We start from the raw sequence: 23864 nt of genomic DNA, 5'->3' as shown, positions 1-23864 counted from the left end.
ATGCTCATAGTGCCAGGATAGCATAGAATTTCGGTTGTACTTTCTCATAACCAAGCTGCACGTATCCAAGTTTCTTGAACCTACTGTCTTAGCTCTTGTTATCTCTCTTTTAGTCACAGTACAAGAGTCACTTTGTTGCTGCCAGCTTAAGCAACCAGAAGGCGGGAAGCTCTGCTGCTGGGGCAAGTGGATGGACTAGTGCAGGGAGCTTGAATTCCGTCCCAACTAATTCAGCCCAGCAGGGCCATAACAGTCCAGACAGCCCCCTTGCCAGTGCCACCAAGGGCATCCCAGGCTTTGGCAATGCTGGGAACCTCAGCGGTGCTCCAGTGACCTACCCTTCTGCTGGAGCCCAGGGAGTCAACAATACAGCTTCAGGGAGTAACAGCCGAGAAGGGCCTGGGGGAGGCAATGGAAAGAGAGAGAGATACACGGAGAACCGGGGCGGCAGCCGTCATGGTCACGGAGAGAGTGGCAATCGGCATGGTGACAGTCCACGTCATGGAGAGAGTGGTCGCCATGGAGATGGGTACCGCTACCCAGAAAGCAGCAGCCGTCATGCTGATGGCCACCGTCACGGGGAGAGTAGGCACGGAGGAGGTGGCAGCCGACATGGAGAGAGCCGAGGTGCAAACGACGGTCGGAATGGTGAAAGCAGGAAAGAGGGTTGTAATCGTGAGAGCAAGGTGGACCCCAAGGTGGACAGCAAGATGGACAAGGTGGACAGCAAGACAGATAAGACAGCCGATGGTTTTGCTGTCCCCGAGCCACCCAAGCGCAAGAAAAGTCGATGGGACAGTTAGAGGGTATGTGCTACAGCGTGAAATCAATGGTCTTTAATTTTATTTTTAGAAAGATTTTTGGTAACTAGGCGTCTCAGGGCTGGGTTGGGGCCCAAGGTGTAAGGACCCCCTGCCCCTAGTGGATTAGCTGGAGCTTGGAGACATTACCCTTTCATCTGGATCAGTTTTCGGATGTCTTCTTGGGAAGCTGCTTTGGTCCTTGAAAGCAGTGAGAGCTGGGAACCTTCTATTGGGCTCTAGGTGAGTTGTGAAGGTCAGTTGAGGATACCTTGAAAGAAAGGGCCTTCTAGGGCACAAAACTCACTCTAGGTTTATATTATATGTAGTGTTATATTTTTTACTAAAACGTCACCTTATAAACATCTACAAGGAAAAATTTCTTTTCTTAGCTGTGTGGCCAGGCAGTTCCCTTTTTAGGAGTTGGCTTTCTGCAAACCCAACCTACTGAAGCATTTATTAGAGATTTGGGGAAGGATTTTGGTGCTTCTAGACTTTGCAGGGAAGGGAGATGTCTAATTTTAAGTGGGAGTCCATGCTCAGGTTCCCCAGCCAGGTTTGTATCCAGTCCTGAGACAGGTCTGCCAGACCCAGAGAGCCTCTGCCGTCGAAGATGATGATCCTGGAAACAAGACTGCTCCAGGTCTGAAGTGTTGCTAAATTGAAAAAAAACAAAAAACAAAAACTCGACAGCTTTTAAAGTGTCTTCTATTTCATTGTATTTTTTTTTTTAACTTGCCACAATGGTAGAAAATCTTTTGCTGAAATGATTTTGATGATTTTTGTTCTATCTTGTTTATAAAAGGAAATATACATACTTCGAATTTTGTGACTTTGTGAAGGTTTCTTTAAGATGTGCATTCCTTTCTGCTTGCTCTAGTAAATGTTTTACTACTGGGACCTGTGGATTGTTTGTCATTTCTACTTCACAGTGAGTACATACTATGATTTATAACCGTGCAGCACGTGGTGTGAACACCCACATGTTTGAGTTAGCGCTTAATGGGAACTAAATGTCAGAAAAGAGATTACCCTGGTTTTATTCAGATAATAGAAGAGGATGGGGAAGACCTGAGAGGCCGGCTTGCCTAGAACCAGAGTGAATGCCACTCTAACACTGACCTTCCCCCTAGGAGACTGTTCATCTAGTACTCCACATTCCTGACAGAGGAGCTAGGGGCTCTGCTACAGCACCAACAGGACATGTCAGAGACCTTCCTTCAGGCCGGAGAATGTCTTCCCTCCACACTCAGGACCACCATGAGAGTTGTAGGCACCCCACATGTCTTTCCAGCAGACTACAAGGCAAGCCAGCCTGCAGCTGGTACGGGAGGGCAGGGGGGGGTCTGGAATCACCTCCATGTCCTCACCCTGTCTTCTCAGAGGACCCGGGGGGCTCTGCTCACTTCCGTCTGTGTTTTTTCTTCTGCTCTTTCCTTTGCTGTGCCCTTTGGTCCTTCTTCATCCTTGAGTCCACCACCTTGAAAGGGCCTCTGACTCCAGCTGGCCGGCGCACTTTGCGGCCCACACCTTTTTTGGCTACCACATAGGTGACCTGGCGTTTCTCCCTGCCCAGCCCAGCCTTCTTGTAGAGACTGTAAATGGAAGACAGACATTAGAGGCTTCCAGCCAGCCTTTTTAACCCCACGTACCTTTGTGGGTGACCACCTCTCTCTCCTTTACCTCCGAAGCTGAGCCACTTTCTCACGTTCTGAGATGTCCACGGTGTTCACCACAGCCTCTGCCTTCTTCTTGGTTTGCTCCAGCTTCTTCAGCATCTGCCGGGGTCGGGGGGCAGCTCTGTCAGGCGGACCTCCCCCCACTCCCACCCCTGCCCTCAGTTAACAGGCAGCCCCATTCTTTACCCTCCGTTTCTTTCTGGCCTTCGCCTCGGCTACTTTCTTGATGGGACGTGCATTGATTTCCCGCCAACGTTGGCGGTGGCGTTCCACCTCCTTCTTGTCAACAGGCAGCTGCCGGATCCTGTGCTGCCGTTCCTCTTGCACGAACCACTCTGGAAGCTCCCCCTCCTCCTCATTAAATGTATACCTAGACAGGACAGCAGCCAAAATCACCCCCCGTCCCAGTCCCCCAGGGCCGTATCTCATGAGTTCCTGGCCCCCTTACCGGCTGAAGGAGTTATCTATGAGATCTCTCTTAGCCTTTTTGGAAGAGGCAATGATAGCACCTAGGGCAAGGCCTTCAGGATCTAGTATCTGATGTTTCACTAGACAGAAAAGGGAAAAGTCAAAGCTCCATGCCAACCCAAACTTCCATTGTCGCCTCCCATTTCAACAAGGTACCGAGCTCACCTGGGTCCTCGATGGGCACGACCTCAAACCCGTCATCAGACTTAAGCCCACGACTTCGCTTCTTCCCGCGCTTTGGTTCCCAACTGCAGAAGGGGGATGACCGCTGTCACTGTTCGCCAGTCCCCAGACCCACTCCTGCCTCACCTCAACCCTGCTTCCTATTGAGAAACTTCCCGAAAGGCCCCCCAAGCTGTACCACAGACCACTTGATTCACTTCAGAATCATCGCTATTTTTTAAGTCCCTGTCTACAGCCAAGGGTGAAAACCCCAAACGGGGACGGCGGTCAGAACAGCTGCAGCCACCCACCTCTCTTCGCTGCCGCTGCTGTCGCTGTCCGAGCTGCCCTCTCCTTCCTCGTCAGGCCCAGAGGCACTCTTGGCCTCTGCTGGAGCCTCTGGCCGCTTAGGGCCCGCCTCCTGGTGCTGGGGAGCTTTTTCCTCACTCTCCAAACCGGAAGGTGGGGATGGCAGCTGCTGCTGCCCCCTCCGACGCCTCTCATACAACAGCTGGGCCTGACTGAGCTCCAGGGCCTCATCAGCATCCTCCTCCATCCCTCTGAAGCCATCCTGTGACGGGGGGCAGTTTCAGCCACCCGTCTCCCCAGGGATACTGTCCCTGGCTGGCTGGCTGGGCTCCCAACCTCTTCTTACCTTAGAGAACCACAGACGGGCTTGTTCTTCCTGCAGTATCGTCTTTTCCTCCAATGGTACCAGCAGTGGATTCCCTTCTCCTCCTCCTCTTTCATCATCTTCTACTTCAGCAAATTGTACACTGTAGAGAAATGGGTGGGGGCTGGGGAGATGTGCTCTCCGACTCCCACTGGCGACCCCTGCACCCAGATCTGCTTCAGTACTCACAGGGGGTCAGTGCCCCCACGCCTGCATGAACCCTCCACTTACCGCTTCTGGTCCTTCAGACCCGGAGACCCTCCAACCCCGGCCAGCTCCTCCGGATCCAGGTCACTCTCCAGAGATGCGTCGTCGTCATCTTCCTCAACATCTGATACGTAGAGGTCGTCTCTTGGCGGATCAGACAGAAATGTGTCTGCAGCGCTCATATCCCCTTGTGTGACCTCCTCTAACAACTGGAGTTTGACAGAGAAAAAAGAGGTCAAGGGTTCTTAGGAGGCACATAACGTTTTCCCCTGCATCTGTTATCTTAGCAACATTCGAAAGTACTCTGTAGTTTCCCCGCGGGAAGCCTGCTTCTCCCTCTCCCATTCCCCCTGTGTTCCCTCTCTCGCTGAGTCTTTCTCTGTCAAATGTTAAAAAAAAAAAAAAAAAAAAAAGAAAAAGAAAAAAAATACACTGTGGCAAATACAGACAGGGAAGTAATGGGGCTAAGTGTTTAAAACATCCATTCGGGACGCCTGGGTGGCTCAGTTGGTTAAGCGTCTGCCTTCGGCTCAGGTCATGATCCCAGAGTCCTGGGATCAAGTCCCGTATCGGGCTCCTTGCTCAGCGGGGAGCCTGCTTCTCCCTCTCCCTCTGCCTGCAGCTCCCCCTGCTTATGCGCTGACAAATAAAATCTTTTAAAAAAAAGGGTGGCTCAGTTGGCTGGGCGTCTGACTCTTGGTTTTAGCCCAGGTCATGATCTCAGCGATCATGAGATAGGGCCCCACATCCAGCTCCTTGCTCAGAGGGAGTTGGCCTGAGATTCTCTCTGCCCCTCCCCCCAGTCATGGGGGGGATCTAGCATACTCTCTCTAAAAATTTTTTTTTAAAGATCTGACCGAACGCACAGAAGCACAAACGAGGAGCGACAGGCAGAGGGAGAAGCAGGCTCCTGCAGAGCAGGGAGCCCAATACAGGGCTCAAACCCAGGACCCTGGGATCATGACCTAAGCTGAAGGCAGATGCTTAACTGACTGAGCCTCCCAGGCGACCCTAAAATAAGGAATCTTTAAAAAAAAAAAAAAAAATCCCATTCTAAGTCAGGTCACTGATATATCCCACTTGTCTTGTCTTCAGTGGTAGCAGAAAAACACCCCAAGCCTATATAACATTCACTCTTAAAATACTCTAAAACATTGGTTTTTCTTACAAAATTAGTCCCAGAAAGCACATTAAAAAAAAAAAGCACATCACCTGAGAATAACCACCTATGAATTTTGTTTCCACTGAATAGAGGAACCCAGGCAACACACACCTAACAACTATTATTTCACTTAAAAACTGTCAACCTCAAAATTTATTTTCCTCATAACAAAGCCAGCTGTTAGTGCTTGAGAATTTACCAGTTACCAGGGATTACACCTACACCCTCTTTAAAAATTCCCCCCCAAAACCCTAGCTGATAGGTTCTATCATTCCCTCCTACAGATAAGAAAAGCGAGGCAAAGAACAACTAAGTGGTAAGTCTGCTGCAGAACCACTATGCTCTCTCTGCTGTTCTCGTAACAAAGAGGACCTGGGTTTCCATTCCCGCGGGAACCAGAGAAGTTCATTTCGCTTGTCGATGCTGCTTTAATCAGGAAATGCAGCCTACGGCAGCAAGGTGCTAACTTGGTCTCCGTGAACTGAAAAATGCTGCCCTCCTCTGAGGAAAACCCTCCATCACACATCCTGGCATCCCAGGTGCCCTGGTGGCTGCATCTACCAGAACCTATGCTTCTGGCATAGAGTGCCTCTTGGTTCCAGTGTTCTAGCTCTACCATAATAAATCCATAGCACACTCATAAATGTTCCTAATCTCATTGTTTTAGATACATTGTTTCTTCCTGGCCTTTCAGGCACAAAACTTGGTTTTTCCACCAGTCTCCTCTCACTGAAAGAGTCACCTCTCATCTTAAAGAAGAACACAGCAACTATGAGCCATAACCATTCAGCACACTTAAAAAAAAAAAAAGACCTCTAATTCAATGCCTCCCATGTCCAAATCTGCCCTAACCCCACCTCACCTGGTGACCCCGGATGGTGCGCAGGGAGAACATGCCAGTCTCCCCCTCGTCTGCAATAGAAACCCCAGGAAGATCCATCTTCAGCTCCACACGCTCCCGCTGTTTTCTCTGCTCACGCAGCAGCTTCTTTTTCTTCCTGAGTGGACAATTGGAGAAATTCACCCCACCCCCTCCCCACCCAGCTCGAAAGATTCCCCATCAGAGCCTTCATCCTCTCCCCCATCTCCACACGCTGAGGAACTCTGCAGTGGGCCTCCCGCCCCCCGAGCTCCTCCCCACTCCGCGCACCTCTTTAATTCTGCCACCTCCTGGGCCTTCATCTCTGCCAGGCTCTGGTTTAATCGTTCCTCCTCTTCTTCCTCAGAGGGCTGCTGCCCTGTCCCAGCCTCAGACTCCTCACCCGCTTCGTCGTCTTCCTCTCCGGAACTGAGGCTGACAAAACAGTGCAAGAAGTTTGCTTATTTTCTCATACACCCCGCTGACCCCAGCCAACACCTACCCTGGTTTCATTCCCGCCTCACCTGATGTCCAGTGCCTTCGCTTGTTCTTTCAGCTTCTTGGCCACGTATCGCCGGAGCTTTGTTCTCCAGTTCAGGAGGGACCTGCCCCAGAAATACCACGACTGACCCTGACGTTTCCCTCTTTGTCCCTGTCCCCTTTTCAGGCCCCCCGCAAATCTCTAGCACGGCAGCCTCCTGTCCCCCAAGATCCAACGCTACGTGAATTCCTCAAATTGTCCCCTCAGGAAAAACAATGCTGCTGCGTCTTCAAAGGCCTTTCCCTGCCTTGGGGGCTCCTGGTACCTGTGCCCGCCCCCACTGCATACCTAAGTTCCTTGCGCCCCAGCACTTTGATATCCTGACAGCACGCCCGGATGTCCTCAGTGGTAGCTGGATGCTGTGCCAACTCTTCATCATCTAGTGAAATCTGTTTGGGAGAAAAGAAGTGAGTCAGGAGATTCTGGGGATGTGTTTCTGGAGCTTCCTTGCACCCCTCAAAACTGAGGACTCACTTCACTGGCTTTGGAGAGGAAGTCAACAGGGTTGGCAGCTCGGAGAAAGTCAGTGACTGAAGTACGGTGATAGAGCGTGAGGTCACCCTCAGCATAGCCTTCGGCCTTCGGGAGGGAAAGGAAGGAGGGTGAGGAAGTCCTTTCTGAGGCGTGTGCAGGACCCACCAGGCCCAAGTTCCCCCGAGCTCTAGGACCTGAGAGTGGTCCCATTCCCCGAACACACCTTTGGCTTCTTCTTGGTTACCAATTCAGTAACAGTCTTGGCCTGAACTTCGATCTCCTTGAAGGCAAACTTGGGGTCAAAGAATTTACTGTCAACCTTGTCAGGAGCCAGAAATCCTAAGATGATAGGATATATAAGAAAGTGTGCTTTGATAGCTAAGAAACCGACTCATGAGAAAGAAAAAGCAATGCCCACCCTGGCAGACGACAAAGATCTCTGCGGATTCATGGCGAGAGGCTTGGGGCTTAGTAGCCTGGACACGGCGGAAGAGCTGCTGGAAGATCCAGAGTAGGGGCTGATAGTCTCGGGAACGAAAAACCTTCGTGATGAAACAGCCTCCACGGGCCAGAAAATCACAAGCCAAACGCAGAGCCATCAGTGTCAAATGGGCTGTGGGAGAAGACAATCAGCTGAAGACCTCTGCAGCCTGAGCAGGCAAGCCCACCTCCACCCTCATCTCCATGCCCCCCACTCCCAGCACCTTGTGAGTAAGCATCATGGACCCAGCTAGCCCCAACGTTGGGGGCCCCATCATTGAGCACAACATCAACTTTCCAGGTCTTCAGTTCCTTTCTCAGGGCCTATACAAAAAAAAGCAATCACGGCAGCAGAAACACAAATGTGGCTACGAAAGCAGTCCCTCGTTCGGCCATTTGTCCATCCAGTCACTTGCTCAATACCCACAATGGGCCAAATCCTGTGCCAGGCACAGGGAATACAACAATTAAAAAACAACAACACACGTCTATCTTAACGGAGCTTACAGTCTACTAGTGAGCCCACTGGAAAAAGATTTCAACAATATATCTGCACTTCTTCCAATTCCAAACACCTCATTCCTGATTAAATAAAGCCTGGACTGGAAACTTAAGGGCGTCATGGGCCTTGTCAGACTATGGCAGGCACTGCTCAAGGCGTATTAAACCAAAAAAGCTTGCCTCCAGAGGATTTGGGTGATGAGATGGAGAGACGTGTGCGTCTGCATATAAAGCAGACCAAAAAAAAAAAGATTCCTATTACCTGCCTACAGCGTTCTGTTGTGATGTCCTCCTGGAGCGTCACCACATTGGGAAGAGGCTTGATTGGAACCAGGTCCACTCCTGGAAGAAATCAGGTCAGAGAATTCCGAAAAGATTGCCTCAAGCAAGGAGAAAGGAAATGGAGAACACAATTAGTACCTCACTCTCCCATCCCTTTAACAGTCAGGGGCAGCCTACCTGTTACTCACCTAGAATAAGGCTGGATACAGGCATAAACTTAGCAGCCACCTGCAGCCTATGAGAGAGGAACACCGATTATAGTAACACAGGACCGTTCCTTCCCCTCCGTTGGCTATAGGCTCTCTCACCATGCGTGTTAAGAGCCGCTACCAAGTGCAGTGGCCGGAGCATGTAAGGTACACGTTTCCAACCTTTTTTCTGCGACCTACCTCTAGGGAGAAATTTGAGACTGGTATTACTGTATCTCTCCCTCCCTCCCCCACCCCCGCAACGCAACTCTCAGTCATCCAAGGCGAACCCAGAAAGCAGCCATGAAGAGCCACAGGTGCCGGGTGTTACCCACCATCCCCCTGGCGCAGCACACAGGTCCAGTAAGGCTCGCGCTTTCTGCAGGAACTGAAAGCGGCGATTCAACTGGATCAGCTTGAAAGCAGAGCGGGAGCGGTAACCTGGGGGCACCGACAAAATGTTAAACTCGGCGGGGCGCTTTCCCAGGGGGATTTGTGCGGCTTCACAAACCACCACCCCAACTCAATATTCAGAAAGGTGGGAGCGAATCGAAAAGGCCATTCGTTCGCTCGCAGACGGCGCGGACCCTGACTCACCGGTCTCCTTCGCCAGGTGATAGAACTTGTCCCGCCGGCTCTTCCCGACTTTGCCCTTCTTGCCCATGGTGAAACGGGGGGAGTGTCACTCACTCTGGGGACAGAGTAAAGACTGGAACGTCTCTTCCGGACCACTAAACTCCGCTTTCCGTTCCCTACCTGCCTCTGCAAACACCCGTAACCAGCGCCTTTTTCACCACTCTGGGAGAGGCACGTGTGGCCAGCACACGTACTTCCGCCTCCGCTTGCGTCGCTTGCGTCCCCGGCTCCAAGTTCCCGCCATCTTGAGTGTGGCCTCAAATTCTTCTCTATGTTCCCAAGTATTAGAAGTTGGAAGTTGGGGCCAGGTGAGCCGGTTACCGGAACTAAAACCGAGTTCCTACAGAGTGACACGTAGGCATTCTGTGGTCTCTTCATCCCTTTCCAAGCTCCTGACCTCGCGTAGCCACCTTCCTATCATGGCCTCTGTTTTTGTAATTGTCTCGACGCACGCCCCGCCCATTGACCCGGAATTCTTCTCTGTTAGTGTCGCTGGACCCTAAGCCCCTGCTTTTGCGCCTGCGCGCCAAGGCGGCTCAGATGCCGGCGGTCTCCGTGAGAGAGGGAAGATGGCGCTTGACGGACCGGAGCAGGTATGGCGGCTGCGGCGGCCGGGCGGGGACGGGGGCTCGATGACAAGCAGGCGTGATCTGAGGTGGGCCGCTGGCCGGGCCAAGAGGGTCGGGTGGGTTGGGTGGGTCGGGGGTGGGTGGACCAATCCAGACTGGGCCCTGCCTGGGACCGGATCTGCTGTGTCAGCGCCGCCCCCGGCGGGTCAGAGCAGGGCCGAGAGAGTGAGGGGAGCGATGGGAGCGGGAACCGGCCCGTCCGCGAGTCGCGGGAGGTAGGGCCCCGTTCCTAATGGTGGCTCCACCTCGAGTAATGATACCTCGGGTTTTTACAGCGCTTGACTCGTTACAAAGCGCTCCCGTGTATATTGTCTTTTGATTCTCCTGAAAGTCTTAGGAGGTAGGCGGCTTTCTCATTCTGCTTTTAGTTTAGTCACCGGGAAGCGGAGGGTTCTAAAGAAAAGGACTGAGGCATTCGAACCCAAATCTTACTCCTCCAAAGTCCAAGCTGGAAGTGGGTATTTCCCTTGGATTTTTTTTTTTTTTTTGGCCTGTTTAATAATTACACTGTGTTTTCAGATGGAGCTGGAAGAGGGGAAGGCAGGCAGTGGACTCCGCCAGTATTATCTGTCCAAGATTGAAGAACTCCAGGTGAGGACGGACTCCAGAGGTCCAGAGGCAGCTAGAAGAGGGATGAAGGATTGAATGAGTATGTTTCTATAAATCCACATAATTCCATTGGGGGTGCAGTAGAAGTAACTGGTCAACCATAGGAAGTATGTTAAGTCTCTTGTTTCTCTTAACTCCCACTCCTTTGAAGGTAATCAGTATTCAGAGTTTATTACGCATTCTGAAGAGTCAGATTTTAACCTAAAAGGTACTCTTAGCCAAATGCCATTCCGTCTAGAAGTCTGAATGCGAGGGTTTGTTTTATAAGGGAACACGAAGGTTCCGATGAGATTTAGCACACTGGGGCTGCGGCAGGGCGAGAGTGGGAGGGCAGACAGAACTGCGGGGTCTGCATAATGATTCCATGGGACTGAATGAAAAGGAATTGGGCAACCCAGTGCTCTAGCCTAAAGAGGGAGCAGGGACCCTAGCAAAAAGGAAAATACATAAATTGGATGAGGGAAAGTCACAAGGGTGATTTCTAAACTCCCGGTACATTTGTAGCTATCAAATTAGGTTTATCGTCTTTGAAGTGCTCTTATATGTGGTGTCATTTGTTCTTCACAGTAGTCCAGAAGAGAGGCAGGGTAGGTGACGCCGTATCTACTTAAGGTTTGGTAAGAGATCTTGACCTTTTAAAGGCTTTCCTTAGTTTTACCTACCTGTTAATTGGCAGCAGTGGGGTTAGAACGTAGGCTTCTGACTCAAGTGATCTTCCCACTCTACCATGTCTTTGTCTTGAAAGAAATTGACTATGTGAGGCAGCTGTAACTTTTCTCCATTAGGGCTTGTTATTTCTGGACCAGTGTGTTAGGACAACTAGCCTTTTTTGATGGCTGCCCTAGGCCCCAGAGGGACTCTTAGAAGAAAGGACAGGGTCTTTAGAATTCTATTGTACAATCTAGAACATGCAGGTGCCCTGTGCTCTTCTGTCACTCAGCTCATACCAGCCTGTGAGGATCTTGGCCAAGAGCTTAACCTCCTAGTGTTTTCTGCTCTGTTTCTTGTCCTTCATAGCTGATTGTAAATGATAAGAGCCAAAATCTCCGGAGGCTGCAGGCACAGAGGAATGAGCTTAATGCAAAAGGTGAGGAGGGAAAGATGGGAAGGCTGCATTTGGGCAGTCTGTCCGAGGTCTGACTGTTCGAATCTCCCTAAATTGAGACTTCATGTTTGGTGCTTATTTCTCAGAGTCTAAGGTTACGCTTTGCACTGTTACATGGTTGTTCACATGCATGCCTCTCCCGAGCTGCATTGTTAATCCCTTTAGAGACCTAAATTTTGACTTTATTTTTGTGGTCTTCTAAAACTTCAGAATGGTGCTTCATCCATGCCTATTGAATTGAGTTGTAGGAGAGGGGACACCAAAGAAGCTGGGTGACCGTTATGTCTGTTTCCCATCCAGTTCGCCTACTGCGGGAAGAGCTACAGCTGCTGCAGGAACAGGGCTCCTATGTGGGGGAAGTAGTCCGGGCCATGGATAAGAAAAAAGTGTTGGTTAAGGTAAAGGCACCATGACCCCCAGGGAGCAGCCTAATGCCTGGTGCATTCCCATGCATCTCTGTGTAGTCTTGCCAGGACACTGTTATCTTAGGGCTCATGGGTCTTCCTGGGTGAGGTGGGTGGTGAGGTGGCTGTCAGGAAAGGTAACAAGTTCTCATTTCTTTAGGTGCATCCTGAAGGCAAGTTTGTCGTAGATGTGGACAAGAACATCGACATCAACGACGTGAGTGCAGCAGGTGAGGTGGGAGGTTGGGCTTAGCTCTCAGCACACCACTTCCTGAAACTCTCCCCTCGGCCAGGTGACACCCAATTGCCGGGTGGCTCTTAGAAACGACAGCTACACTCTGCACAAGATCTTGCCCAACAAGGTAGACCCACTAGTGTCACTGATGATGGTGGAGAAGGTGCCAGATTCAACCTATGAGATGATCGGTGGACTGGACAAGCAGATTAAGGAGATCAAAGAAGTGATCGAGCTGCCTGTCAAGCATCCTGAGCTCTTTGAAGCGCTGGGCATTGCGCAGCCCAAGGTGAGAAGCAAGATTTCCGTGGAAGGGTCATGCTGTTACTGGCACATTTCTGCCCCAGCCAAAGTGAGTACAGGGCTCAGGGGAGGTGTCAGGACATACTAGACCCCACTTACACTGGGCTCCCCACGGGAGAGGGGCTGGGGGTAGTGCTGCCACGGTACCGAGGTGGCTCCGAGAAAAGCACTAGGAAGGACCTCAGCGTTCGTTATGTATACCCCAGCATCTAGCACGGGGCCTAGCCCAAAGCGGGCACTTGGTAAATGTTCCCTAGTGTAATGTGGGGACTGGCTTCTGCCCTGAGTCCTGCTGTTTCTTTCTAGGGTGTGCTGCTATATGGACCCCCAGGCACTGGGAAGACACTGTTGGCCCGGGCTGTGGCTCATCACACAGACTGCACCTTTATTCGTGTCTCCGGCTCTGAATTGGTACAGAAATTCATTGGGGAAGGTAACTCTGGCTGGAAACCCGAAAACCAAGCAGAAGTGAGGGGGTGGAGGTGAGGGTACGGAGCTCATTGCCCCCTTAACGCCAGCTTGGCCTCTGCACAGGGGCAAGAATGGTGAGGGAGCTGTTTGTCATGGCACGAGAACACGCTCCATCTATCATCTTCATGGATGAAATTGACTCCATTGGCTCCTCACGGCTGGAGGGGGGTTCTGGAGGGGACAGTGAGGTGCAGCGGACAATGCTGGAGCTGCTCAACCAGCTGGATGGCTTTGAGGCCACCAAGAATATCAAGGTGAGGGGGCGTCCAAGGGAAGGCCTTGGGCAAGGTGCAGCCCGAGGAAGGGCTTGGCTGATGCTGCCACCACCCTCTTTCTCCACTCAGGTTATCATGGCTACTAATAGGATTGACATCCTGGACTCTGCGCTGCTTCGCCCCGGGCGCATTGACAGAAAAATTGAATTCCCACCCCCCAATGAGGAGGTTTGTGAGGGGCCGAGCTGGGGGTGGCTCTGGCTGTGGAGGTAGGCCACAGGGCTCAGGCTTTTCCTCTCTGTCCCCTCTCTAGGCCCGGCTGGACATTCTGAAGATTCATTCTCGGAAAATGAACCTGACCCGGGGGATCAACCTGCGGAAAATTGCCGAGCTCATGCCTGGGGCATCCGGTGCCGAAGTGAAGGTAATCGGAGGGCCCAGGGAGAAGGGGGCTGCGGCAGGAAGCTGTGAGTTCCGGGGCACAGCAACAGTGCCTTGCTTCCTTTCTCTGCCCAGGGGGTGTGCACTGAAGCTGGCATGTACGCCCTGCGGGAACGGCGTGTCCACGTCACCCAGGAGGACTTCGAGATGGCCGTAGCCAAGGTAGAGGCCTCTGTCTTTCTGCCCTTGCTGACGGACACTCGATCAGGGCGGGTAGAGCGTGTGTTCGTTGTTCCGTTTGTAACTTAATGTTTTCTCTCTCCAGGTCATGCAGAAGGATAGTGAGAAAAACATGTCTATCAAGAAGCTTTGGAAGTGAGGTGCTTGTCTTTTGTGTGGATCCCTCAAATAAAGCTCTGCAGGACAAGCCCTGAAGGACTTTAGTCTGTTACTGCGTGGCCACACTGTTGAACGACCAGGTCCGGGTACCACCAATAAACAAGGATTTATTTGGAAATTCCCAAACCTGCCAGAAGTGGCCCTTGCCAAGCCCTGGGGTCCACCCTCCTCCAAGCTCCAAAGGGCAATAACAGTCCTCCCCACCGCTCCCCCTCCCATCCCCCCGCCCTCCACCAAGCACGCACACCCGTACCTCAGGCCCTGCTAGAGAACTGGAGTCCCCTCCGAGGAGGCTCTCCCACCCTGGGCTCAAGAGCTGGGGTGCAGCCCCCTGGCGTCCGAGGAGATGGCGGCCAGAGCCGCTTGCATAGATTGAGGAAAGAAAAAAACGGAAGGAGGCACCAAACAGGGCTCCCTGAAAACCCCAACTTACCCCTGTACAAAAAAAGTGGTTCCCGCATAGAAAAACCTGCTTCCCACATAGTGCAAATACCCAAAGAAAAGGAAAAACCAGCAGCAAGGCTGGGCTGGTAGGAATGGCCAAGGACTTTGGTTTAGAAAGGCTAGGAAGAGTGTGAGCTGTGCTCCTCTTCCTGACCCAGCGCCCCAGAGCCAGCTTGGACACTGGCCCCAAGGGGGTCTGTAAACAAGCCAAGCCAGCGGGCCCGGTTCTGAAAGGTCTCCGTGACAATGTCAAAGGACAGCCTCCGGCGGACCGACTTGGGCCTGCAGGGAGCAGAGGAGGCATCTCTTGTGAACCCAGTTAAAGCCGAAGTAGAAAATAAGTATAAGGCTTAGGGGGACCAAGCAACAAGGAATCCTATCACTACATTTATGAAACTATAGCTGGGGAGCAGGGGGTGACAGGAGACACCCCTCACCCCATCCTTAGCCTGTGTGTCTCTGGCCCCAGAGGGTGGTCCCCTTCTAGGCAGAGGAGGGGGTCCCTGAGCAGTTAGGTCAAGCGGATTCCCAGCACCTGTTCCAGTTCTTGCCTTCGCTGCTGCACCTGGAGAGAGAGAGGAGAGACTAGTGGCTCAGGCCTCTGCTCACAAGCTCAAGAGAGCACACAGGGCAGAGCCTCACCTTGGCAAAAATGTGCCTCCCCACTGCCTCCTGGGCCCAGGGCTGGTGGTAGAAAGCAGCTCGTCTCTCCTCCTCGGGATTCCCAATCACATCAGTGATGATCTGCAGAGAGCCAGGAGGAGAGCTATATGCAGTGCAAGTCGGCCCCAGGAAGTGGACATAGTGACGGGGGTAAAGATCCCCTAGGGCCTAGCATGGGATCAACCTCAGGACGAGGACCACACCTTGAGGTCTCGGCGCTGGGAACGGAGCCATTCCTGGATGAAGTCCTGAGGGTCGGTGCTAAAGCTGAGCATGAAATCCCTCTGGGTCTTCAGCTGGTTAATGGACTCAATGGTCTCATGGATCTGGAGAAGGGAGTCCACGTGTCAGACTGGACCCCACTCTTAGGGAGTCCTGTTTCCAGGCCTAACCCCAAAGGACTCACAGATCCCATCCCCAGGTGTTACACGTACAGAAATGCCCAACAGAGCCTGTCCACCCCCACCTTGGGTCCCAGAGAAGGTGGAGAGGCAGAGGGCCCACCTTGACATCAAGGGAGGCAATCTCCTGCTGATTGGTGGTAGAGGCCAAAAAATTGCTCATCTGGGCCTTGAGTGGGTCGTCTACCTCCACATCGATGTCATAACATGCCGTCTTCTTCTGGTCGTTAGGGTCTACACTGTAGGCAGGACACAGGAGGAGAAGGGGAAGCACAGAGCTGCATTCATCCCACCCACCTGGGCCAAACCTGCACACGCTCAGGGAGCAAGAAACCAAACTTGCTACTTCTCTTTGGCTTTTAGATCAAGCCAAAGGCAAATGGCTCTGAAACGGAAAGAGGGGGATGAGAGGCTCTTTTACCTAATGACGTGGTTGATGACAATGGGGTCTGGATGCTGCAGCAACCCAGCCAGCTTCATGGGAATCTCGGAGAAACGAAGTCGGCCGCAACTGAAGATCTAGAGAGTACCAAAGGCTCGGTGATGCCTTTGAGGGCACAGAGGGAAGTGGACCACTCCAGGGTCAGTGTGGAGAACATGGCCAGGAACCTGCCCCATGGGGCTGTGGAGCGGGGGGTAGGGCCCGGGTGGCGAGGCGCGGGGAGGACGGCGGCCAGCTCACCTGGCGGAAGTACCGGTTGCAGTTGATGTACTCGCGCTCGTGCCCGTCCTGCAGTTGGTTGTGTTTGATGTAAAGCCACAGGGCCTGCATGATGGCCGCCCTGGTCTGTGTGTGCACCCCCAGCAGCCTTGCCAGTCGGGGGTCCAACTTGTACTGGGGAGGCTGGAAATGGACAGACGGGGGTTGGGGGTGGAGTTGTGTTCATGTGAGAAACCAAAGTGGAAGGACGGGGCAGGACAGGGAGGGTTTACAACAGGAACCTGCCCCCCTCCCCCAGAGGGCTCCCTGTGGCCCCAGACACATGTCACCTGATGATCCAGCATGAGCAGGAGGGTGCACTTGACGTTGAGGTCTCCGGGCCGTTTCACCTGGAAGCCATCAGTCTCCTGGGTGGTGGGCATCCGGTGCCACTGGCAGGGAGGCAGGGAGCAGACCTCGTCACCAAGGGAGTGGGCAGGGGTGTACACACTGGGCCCTCCAAGGGACCAAGGCTGCTTCTCTGTCCCCCCGGCGTATTGGCCTGCACTCCCTGTGCCCCGGGGCCTCTCACCTCCACCAGGTGGTTGTCAGGCCCGTACAGTTCCTTGTCCAGCTCAATGACGAGGCTCTTGAAGAATGAAGAAAACTTCCTCTTCTGTTTGCTAGGCTGGGGAACGGTCATGGGTGTGAGCTGGGGGTGCTGCTGGGCTCTCAAACGTAACCCAGGCTAAGCCCCCCACAAGGGGGCTATTTCAACTCTGAAGCTCGGGGTACTGAAGACTGGGGCCCTGAAAGAAGCAATGAGACTGGCCAGGGAGAGACTGGGGGCCAGGAAAGGGCTCTGGGTGCAACCCCGCTGGTAGCCAATAGGACTGAATTAGAAAGGGGTACCCCCTTCCTCAAGACGCTTCACTGCCACCTTCAGGATAACTATGGTGACAACAAACAAATCTTCAACCTCCAACCTCTAACTGGCTTGGAGCTGTGACCCTGAGCAGAGCCCTCTCCCTCAGGCAGGACTTCTCCAGAAGTGCCCCAGTGTCTGACCCCAGTCTCAACCCCACACAGGCCACCTCCCCTCCAGACACCACCTTTCCCAACTCACATCATCCAGCAGTTTTCCCTCCACTCGGAGTTCCCAGGAAGCCACCTTGTCCCCTGTGGGGGTTCCCCCGGGGGGCCCTGCGGTCCCCGCAGTATCACCTTCTGCCTTGCTGGGACTGAACGTATTGGAAATATAGATCCGCAGCTTTCGTTTTTGCTAAAGAGCAAGAAAGACAGCCAGCTAGAGGTGGGCCAACAAGTTGGAAAACAATGCTACCCAATCTTCCCACATCAATACTGAGTGCAGACAAGGGGCCAGGCACCTTGTTAGGCACGGGAAATGAGGAGTCAGAAATCCCGGTCCCAGACTCCGAGGAACTCACGGTTATGGGGGAGACAGATGGACTACCAACAATTCCAACACAGTGGGATCGGTGGTGTGACAGGGACATAGAGGGTGCTGTCGGGCAAATCAGAAGTCTCCAGCTCACACTTTAAACACAACTCAGACACCCATCATGGCCCCAAAGTATCTTTGTCTCTGGAAGCTTTCATCATTCAGGGGACTGTTCTGGATTATTATTTTTAAAAAGGTGTGGGGGGAAGCAGAAACTACCCCTATCTATCCTCTAGTCTTGCCCTGCAAATTTCTGACCATGATCTATAACGATCTATAACATTTACATTTTAAACCACAACCCACGATCCACATACATATATAAACATCTGAAACAAAATGTCATTAAATGATACTTCTATGGTAAGTACTACCCTACTGTGAAGTATTTCTATTTTATATTTTGTTAAAACATGCTGGCCCCAGGGACGCCTGGTGGCTCAGTCGTTAAGCGTCTGCCTTTGGCTTAGGTCATGATCCCAGAGTCCTGGGATCGAGCCCCGCATCTCGGGCTCCCTGCTCAGCGGGAAGCCTGCTTCTCCCTCTCCCACTCCCACTGCTTGTGTTCCCTCTTTCGCTGTCTCTGTCAAATAAATAAATAAACTCTTAAAAAAAAAAAAACATGTTGGCCCCACCACATTAAATTGAGTTCATGCTCAACTAATGGGCTGCATCCTGCAGTGTGAGAACTCGCAGCCCCATGCTTGGCCTCCAAAAATAAGGCCAAGAAGAGGCAGAGAAGTCTGGGAAGGCCCAGGGCTGGCCAGGGCTGCAAACACACCGTCAAAGGCTTTTTGATGGCCTCCTGGATCTCCATCCGCTTTCGGGCAATGGTCTGGTCCAGCTTCCGCTCAAAAGCCAAGAGATCCATGTACGCCTGAGACTCTGGGACAAGCTCCCGAATCTGGAGGAAGGGAGGAATTCGGCTTGTTTCTGCTGCAGCTCAGGCTCCCTGCTCCCCCATCCCAGGACTGGGGGAGCCTGACTGCACCCACAGTCCACCAGCCACTGGGCAGGCCTCCTAGGCCCTTGCCCAACATACTCACTCGCTGAGGTAGAACCTTATCTGCCATCTTCCTCCTCTTTAACCTAGGAAGGACGAAAACTCACCTAAGATGTCAGTGGTCGAAACACACCTCCCCCCACCCACCCCTCCAGCCCCTAGGACCCGTCCCCAGAAGAACCAGGAGTGCCCCTCAATCATCAGAGCTCTTAGGACAGAAGGAACTGCTCTGTTTACCACTAGAGCTAGGCTGGATGGAGGGAGGAGAAACAGGACGGTCTTACCCCCGGCGCTGGGTGGGCATTGGGGGCTGGGCCTGGGGCACAAGCAGGCGTTTGCGGAATGGGTCCATCATGGTGGGTGGCATGCCAGGTCGAAGGGGAGCAGCTGTGCCGAACGGGGAGCCGGCGGGGGGTCCCACCTGCAAGCCAGCCATGGGCATCCGGCTCCCTGGTGACATACCAGGCCGCTGGGGGAAGCAAGGCAATGGGGGTGCACAGGTCAGCGGTAGGGCCCCACAGGGCCCATAACCCATTCTCTCCATCCTTCTCCTGGGCCGGGTTGGGCCCGAAGCAGTGCACCGCAGAGGCCAGGTCAGAGGGCCAGGAACAAAGGGGAGCAGGTGCCTGAGAGGAGAAATGTAAACCACACCTGCCCTGCCCCCTTCACCTGCCCTGGCATCCGTGCCAGCAAATGAGGTCTGCCGGAACCCTGGGGGTGGGAGGAGAGGCCTGCCACAAGGGAAGGGCCTGCGGGAGTGTCTCAGTGCCCCACACCACCTTCCAGCCCCCGCACGCGATGCCGCGCTCCCTGGGACCATCCAGCTATGAGGCACTGCGGACGGCCTCACATGGCGCCACCAAGCACTCCCACCCAACGAGAGAGAAAAAAAAAGCACGGCACGGGGGCATGGTCACAGCCGGGTGGAGGGAGGCAGGGTGACAGGAGTAGGCAAAACGCCAACATCCATCTCTGGGCACCAGCCCAGCGGTGTGACCGAGGGGAGGAAGACAGGCCGAGGGGCTGGCATGCCCGTCAGGCAGCGGCCCCATAGGTGAGCAAGCTCCAGCAGGATGGCTGGGAGCATGTCCCGACTGGTGGCGGTGGCCTCAGGCAGAGTCCAGAGACCATCTGGTCACCATATGGCCCCTACTTACAACCCAGACCTGGACCCTTCTCTCTACCTCCCTACTGCCCTGCTCCCCACCCCGATGCCAGAAGACCCCAAGAGGAAAGCTGTGGCCCCTGGGTGGCCTCTGTCTGTGGTCCACGCACCATCTGGCCACTGGGGCCGACTGGGCCTTAACTCAGCCCGCACAGTCCCGAACTGGAGAACGGAAATAAGATTATCCTGTGATACAAGGTCAGTCATAGGGTCACCAGGAATCTGGGTGACAGAAACAGCTTCTGTAGAAACTTGCAGAAGGATTTCCCACAGAGGTCCAGCTCCCCAACATTTCTGGGAGTCCCCCCCCCCGGTCCTGTGCCCCCCTCCCCACAGCTGCGGCCTGCAAGGCCTGTTTGGCAGCTATGCCTCGCACACACGATCCCTGGCAGCTTCATGGGGCTGGCCCCAGGGCCCAGATTATGCAACCCACACAACTACCCAACCAAGCAAGCTGGGTAGGGACTTGCACCAAATCAGAGGACCCCCCCGCAACCCGGGCCCAGTAGCGTGGAGATGAGAGGCTTCCCCTACTTTTTCATCTAGCACTGAACTCATGTTCTCAGCACAGAGGGCCAGACTCCTAACCAGAGGCAGAGATGGAGAAAAACGACCCAGAGATGTAAGGAAGGGCAAAGGAGGAAGAAGAGATGGTAGAAGCATCTGGGAGAATGGAGTTAAAGGTAGGGGGCTCTGGGGCCTCAGGAGTCCTGCTGCAATTTCTCCTCATCAGGAAAAGATTCATCTGAGCTGTTGAAAGGTGAAAGCCTGTTCCTCAGCCTTAATGAGCCATGGCCAAATTACAGAAAAAAACTCAGTGTGGCCACAGCTGTTAAGTCCAGGCTCCAGACATCCTGGGCGGATTTTCCCCACCCTGAACCTGAACCTGAGCCTGAGCCTGAGCCTGAGCCTGAGCCTGAGTGGAAGAACAACTGAAGCAGGGGGGTGTGCAGAGAGCAAGCTAGTTTCCTGTGGTCCCCGGGAAGCTACTCACTAGGGCGGTCCCAAAACCTCCTGTTGCCACCCACCCCTCGCAGGCAGGTGCTCCAGCAGCAGGAAGCCCCAAGTCAACGTGGCACAGGCAGGGCCTGGAATGGGCTCCTCCCAGACATCTGCTCCGGCTTCCCAGGCGCAGAGCCCCCGGCTTGCCCAGGGCCCCAGGCTTCCCCCAAGAGAGAAGGGGCCCAGGGGAAGGTTGCTTACAGCTCACGAAGTCCCAGCTTGGTCCTGCCAAGCTCCACACCTGTTCTTTGAAGCACCAGTAACTCCTCTTCAAAATAAAAAACCCAAGAGGGGAAAAAAAAAAAAAACCCACACAAAAAACCCCCAGGTTGGATCTCCCCAGGCTCTGTGAGTCCCCGCCTGCAGTAGAACTAGGTAGGCCTGGCTCAGTGCCCTGAACCTCAGAAGTGTGCGACAGCATCCTCCCCCGAGCCCGGCACCAGCCCACGTCCTAAGTGGGCCTCTACCTCCCACCACCGAGGACAGCAGGGGCACGTGGCCGGGCCTGAGGCCACAGCCTCCAGAGAGCACGCAGCGCCCCACCTCCGAGCCGGTAGCCCGGCCTGAGAGAAGAGAACGTACCCCTCCGTGAGTAGAACCTATTTTGAACTCTGGAGTGAACCCCACAATCTGTGTTTCTTTGGGTTTTGTTTTTTTCATTTCTTGTTTTCCTTAAGCTCCTCTGTTGAGTATGATCCACGGCTAGAACCATGGTGTGGCGGGAGGTGGGTCATCACTTCCCTTCTTTCCAGGGGTTCCCCCACTTGCCCAGCTTGGGCCCCGAAACCCTTGCTCTTCTAGCTCACCTCATGTGCTCTAATGGACAGGAACCCCTTTGCCCCTCAGATCTCAAGTCCCATCTCCTGGAAGCCACACAACTGGACTTGCAAAGAGGCCAAGCAGGATCTTCCCTGAACTTGGCCAGAGTGAACTGGGTCCTCCCTCTCCCCTTCGACCTCCACTGCCCCCCTCCCTGGAAGAGGAGGAGGAGGTGATGTAAAGCTGGTGGGACAGGAAGCCTGCAGCAGCAGAGGCTCAGTGCCTTCCCCTTAGTCCCCAACCCTAGCAGCCGAGGGCTACCCAGCAGGTCAGCTGGACCTTGCCACTGGCCCTAGAGCACTCCCTACACAGAGCTGTGGAACCCGGTCTCTCCGGGGGCTTTCCCCAGGCCACACTGCCCACGGGTTTCGAGCAGAGGACACTGGAGAGGCTCCTCTCTGTTTTTTAGATCCTTCTCAGGCCAAAGGCCCACAGGGAGACTCGAAGGCCAGTCCTCAGCTAGCCGGCCCAGGGGCCCCTCAGCATCACCTTGGACCCATGAATCCCCAAGGGGGAAGCAAGATGGGAAAGATGGAGTCCTTGGGACCAGGTCTATCTCTGTCAATACTCAGACACTTTTTTTTTTTTATAGGGAGGAGGTAGAATGAGGAGTAAGAGGGAAAAAAATCACTGTCCCCAGTTAAGCATCTCTTTAAGAAAGTGAGGGACCAGAACTGGGGTGGGGGGCAGATATGCATACCCTATTCTATGAGGATCCTAGTGGAGACATGAAGTTCAGGGAACAGAGTAAGCCCCAGCTTCCCTGGGAGATGAGCAAAGAAGCCAGTGCCAAATGCTGGGGCACATGGGTTGGGTGGGATATGGCATTGTTAGAAAGAACCTAAAGGCTAAATAAAAGTGGAGAGGGAGTGGGAAAAAGGATGGGGACCATTCCCAAGCATTCTGGGGCAACCAGAAACAATGGACTGTGGCGGGGGGCGGGGGGGGGGGGGCTCTCAATGGCCTTTGAAGCTGCAACCTGAGCTCTCTCTTCGAAGCCAAACTCCAAAGGCGTCAGGACAGAACTCTTTGAAGCAACTCTTGCAGGCTCCTCCAACCCCAGACCAGCAGGGCTCAGTGGAGCCTCTCCGCTCCTGCAGACTAATCAACTCCTGGACACTAGGACACCAGGCCAAAAGCCAAAAAGAGAGTCTGCCCAGAGTGGGCTGGGCTTTCCGCTTCCCTCAGGCCTGGCCATCACCACCTCTGGTCGAACCCAGAGCCATCCCATTCGAGGGCTCCTGGGCCTGACCTGGAGTAGACCCTGCCCCAGGCTGGGATCCCCTTGCCCTATGCTCGACCTCCCATGCCGTGGGAAGCCAGGCCCTTCTTCCTCCTCCTCAGCAGCTGGGAGCCATCTCAGACAGCTAGAGCTCTGCCAGTTCCCAACTAGAAAAAGAAAAAGAAAAAGAAAAAAAAAAAAACAAAAACCCAGCGCAGACCAAGAGTGGGACCAAGGCCAATGCAGGGTAACCCTGGTTTCTCAGTGAGGGCCCTTTTGCAAAACTTTCTCAGTGCTTCCCTGAACCCCCTACCCTAAGATCTACACTAGACTTCTCAACCCACTCGCTCACAACTCACTAGCTCCGATTCCTCCACCTCTCAGTTACTCAGAATTCCGGTTCCAAGAAAGCGTCCAGACCCTCCCAACTGCTTCAAACCCTCCACCCCAGAGTCGCTCGTACCTTCTCCCCCAACTGCCCCACCACCCGGCCTTGCCCTCCACCGTGTCCCGCGCACTCCGCACGCAGGGCCCCCGTGCCCTGTGTCCAGGTGGCTGCCCCGGGGCCCTCACTCGAGGCCCCCCATCGCCCCCAGCCCCGGGCGTGCTCGCGGCGCCGCCCGCCCATCCGCGCCGCTCACCTGGTACTGCGCGGCGGGGCCCGCGGGGCCCATGGGGCGGAAGGCGGCGGCCCCGGGGCCCCCCACGCCTCCAGCCGGCCCTGGCCCCCTCAGCGCCGGTCCGGGCAGCATGCCGGGTCCCGCTGGCGGAGGCGGTGCTCCCAGAGCCGCGGCAACGGCGCCGCCACCAGGACTCAGCGGAGGCAGCGGGAACCCGCCCGCGCCACGACCCGACATCGCTCCCTCCCGTCCGGCGCTGTCGCGATCCGGGCTCCGGACTCCGTGTCGAGTCCGCTCCGCGATCCGTGTTCCGGGACTTTCCGATCTAAATTCCGGGTTCTAGGGTTTGTTGATCCGGGTTCCGGGATTTCCCAATCCAAGTTCTCGAGTTCCTCGCAGCCTCGGTTTGGGGCAGGGCCGATCCTGATTCCGGTCCTGAGCGGGGAATTCCGGATCCGGGATCTGCTGCAGGCTCGCCTGCCGCCCGCGGCCTCCGGAGGTTTGGCCGCCGGAGTCCAGTTACCGGGAGGCGGCAACTAACTCCCTGCCCCGCCCAAACA

The 23864-nt window shown here is 54.3% G+C and overlaps 4 protein-coding genes across 11 annotated transcripts in view; 2 read left to right on the top strand and 2 right to left on the bottom strand.

Annotated features, from left to right (window-relative positions):
- Positions 1–1637, top strand: part of DDX42 (DEAD-box helicase 42) — a 34268-nt gene extending 32631 nt beyond the window's left edge. For all 6 annotated transcript variants that reach the window (XM_025890244.2, XM_025890245.2, XM_025890242.2 and 3 more), the window contains one exon: positions 114–1637. In XM_025890244.2, the coding sequence (XP_025746029.1) occupies positions 114–803 (690 nt within the window). In that variant the 3' untranslated portion in view covers positions 804–1637. The remainder of the gene's footprint in view (positions 1–113) is intronic.
- Positions 1517–9497, bottom strand: FTSJ3 (FtsJ RNA 2'-O-methyltransferase 3). Its single transcript, XM_025890157.2, has 20 exons — positions 9074–9497; positions 8812–8917; positions 8477–8523; positions 8269–8348; positions 7730–7829; positions 7444–7638; positions 7249–7364; positions 7026–7130; positions 6840–6940; positions 6535–6615; positions 6302–6445; positions 6014–6149; positions 4014–4198; positions 3765–3885; positions 3421–3680; positions 3113–3195; positions 2928–3027; positions 2666–2849; positions 2484–2578; positions 1517–2395 (listed from the first exon to the last, which is right to left on the bottom strand). The coding sequence occupies exons 1-20, from the start codon at positions 9138–9140 to the stop codon at positions 2203–2205; spliced, it is 2499 nt and encodes an 832-aa protein (XP_025745942.2). The 5' UTR covers positions 9141–9497; the 3' UTR covers positions 1517–2202.
- A 94-nt stretch (positions 9498–9591) lies between these two features.
- PSMC5 (proteasome 26S subunit, ATPase 5) lies at positions 9592–13899 on the top strand. 3 transcript variants are annotated; one of them, XM_025890260.2, is made up of 12 exons: positions 9592–9705; positions 10261–10332; positions 11368–11437; positions 11756–11853; positions 12020–12076; positions 12153–12383; positions 12704–12830; positions 12932–13122; positions 13213–13311; positions 13397–13507; positions 13600–13686; positions 13790–13899. In XM_025890260.2, the coding sequence occupies exons 1-12, from the start codon at positions 9682–9684 to the stop codon at positions 13841–13843; spliced, it is 1221 nt and encodes a 406-aa protein (XP_025746045.1). In that variant the 5' UTR covers positions 9592–9681; the 3' UTR covers positions 13844–13899. The 3 variants fall into 3 exon arrangements, with proteins under 3 accessions (XP_025746045.1, XP_073739147.1, XP_073739148.1); XM_073883046.1 differs by lacking the exon at positions 9592–9705 and adding an exon at positions 9928–10081; XM_073883047.1 differs by lacking the exon at positions 9592–9705 and having other exon boundaries at positions 10266–10390.
- A 51-nt stretch (positions 13900–13950) lies between these two features.
- Positions 13951–23864, bottom strand: SMARCD2 (SWI/SNF related BAF chromatin remodeling complex subunit D2). Its single transcript, XM_025890254.2, has 13 exons — positions 23326–23864; positions 18761–18945; positions 18520–18562; positions 18255–18377; positions 17138–17293; positions 16604–16699; positions 16362–16463; positions 16054–16215; positions 15793–15890; positions 15475–15610; positions 15174–15296; positions 14950–15051; positions 13951–14872 (listed from the first exon to the last, which is right to left on the bottom strand). Exons 1-13 carry the CDS (start codon positions 23539–23541, stop codon positions 14819–14821), a joined length of 1596 nt encoding a protein of 531 aa, XP_025746039.1. The 5' UTR covers positions 23542–23864; the 3' UTR covers positions 13951–14818.

The sequence above is a fragment of the Callorhinus ursinus genome, unplaced genomic scaffold, assembly GCF_003265705.2.
Source record: "Callorhinus ursinus isolate GAN/ISIS: 27379988/994484 unplaced genomic scaffold, GSC_fseal_2.0 scaffold50, whole genome shotgun sequence".
NCBI lineage: Eukaryota > Metazoa > Chordata > Mammalia > Carnivora > Otariidae > Callorhinus > Callorhinus ursinus.
The sequence above is the reverse complement of the archived record's forward strand: the minus strand, read 5'-3'. Positions and strand labels throughout refer to the sequence as shown.

Coding starts and splice junctions, on each gene's coding strand:
- SMARCD2 (XM_025890254.2), bottom strand. CDS start 23,541: ATGTCGGGTCGTGGCGCGGGCGGGTTCCCGCTGCCTCCGCTGAGTCCT. Junction 16,464..16,603: donor CTGACAACCACCTGGTGGAG/GTGAGAGGCCCC, acceptor CCTCCCTGCCAG/TGGCACCGGATGCCCACCAC. Junction 15,891..16,053: donor GCAACCGGTACTTCCGCCAG/GTGAGCTGGCCG, acceptor GGTACTCTCTAG/ATCTTCAGTTGCGGCCGACT.
- PSMC5 (XM_025890260.2), top strand. CDS start 9,682: ATGGCGCTTGACGGACCGGAGCAG. Junction 11,438..11,755: donor GAATGAGCTTAATGCAAAAG/GTGAGGAGGGAA, acceptor TTTCCCATCCAG/TTCGCCTACTGCGGGAAGAG. Junction 13,123..13,212: donor AGGCCACCAAGAATATCAAG/GTGAGGGGGCGT, acceptor TTCTCCACTCAG/GTTATCATGGCTACTAATAG.
- FTSJ3 (XM_025890157.2), bottom strand. CDS start 9,140: ATGGGCAAGAAGGGCAAAGTCGGGAAGAGCCGGCGGGACAAGTTCTAT. Junction 7,131..7,248: donor TAACCAAGAAGAAGCCAAAG/GTGTGTTCGGGG, acceptor TCCCTCCCGAAG/GCCGAAGGCTATGCTGAGGG. Junction 3,886..4,013: donor GGTCTGAAGGACCAGAAGCG/GTAAGTGGAGGG, acceptor ATTTCTCTACAG/TGTACAATTTGCTGAAGTAG.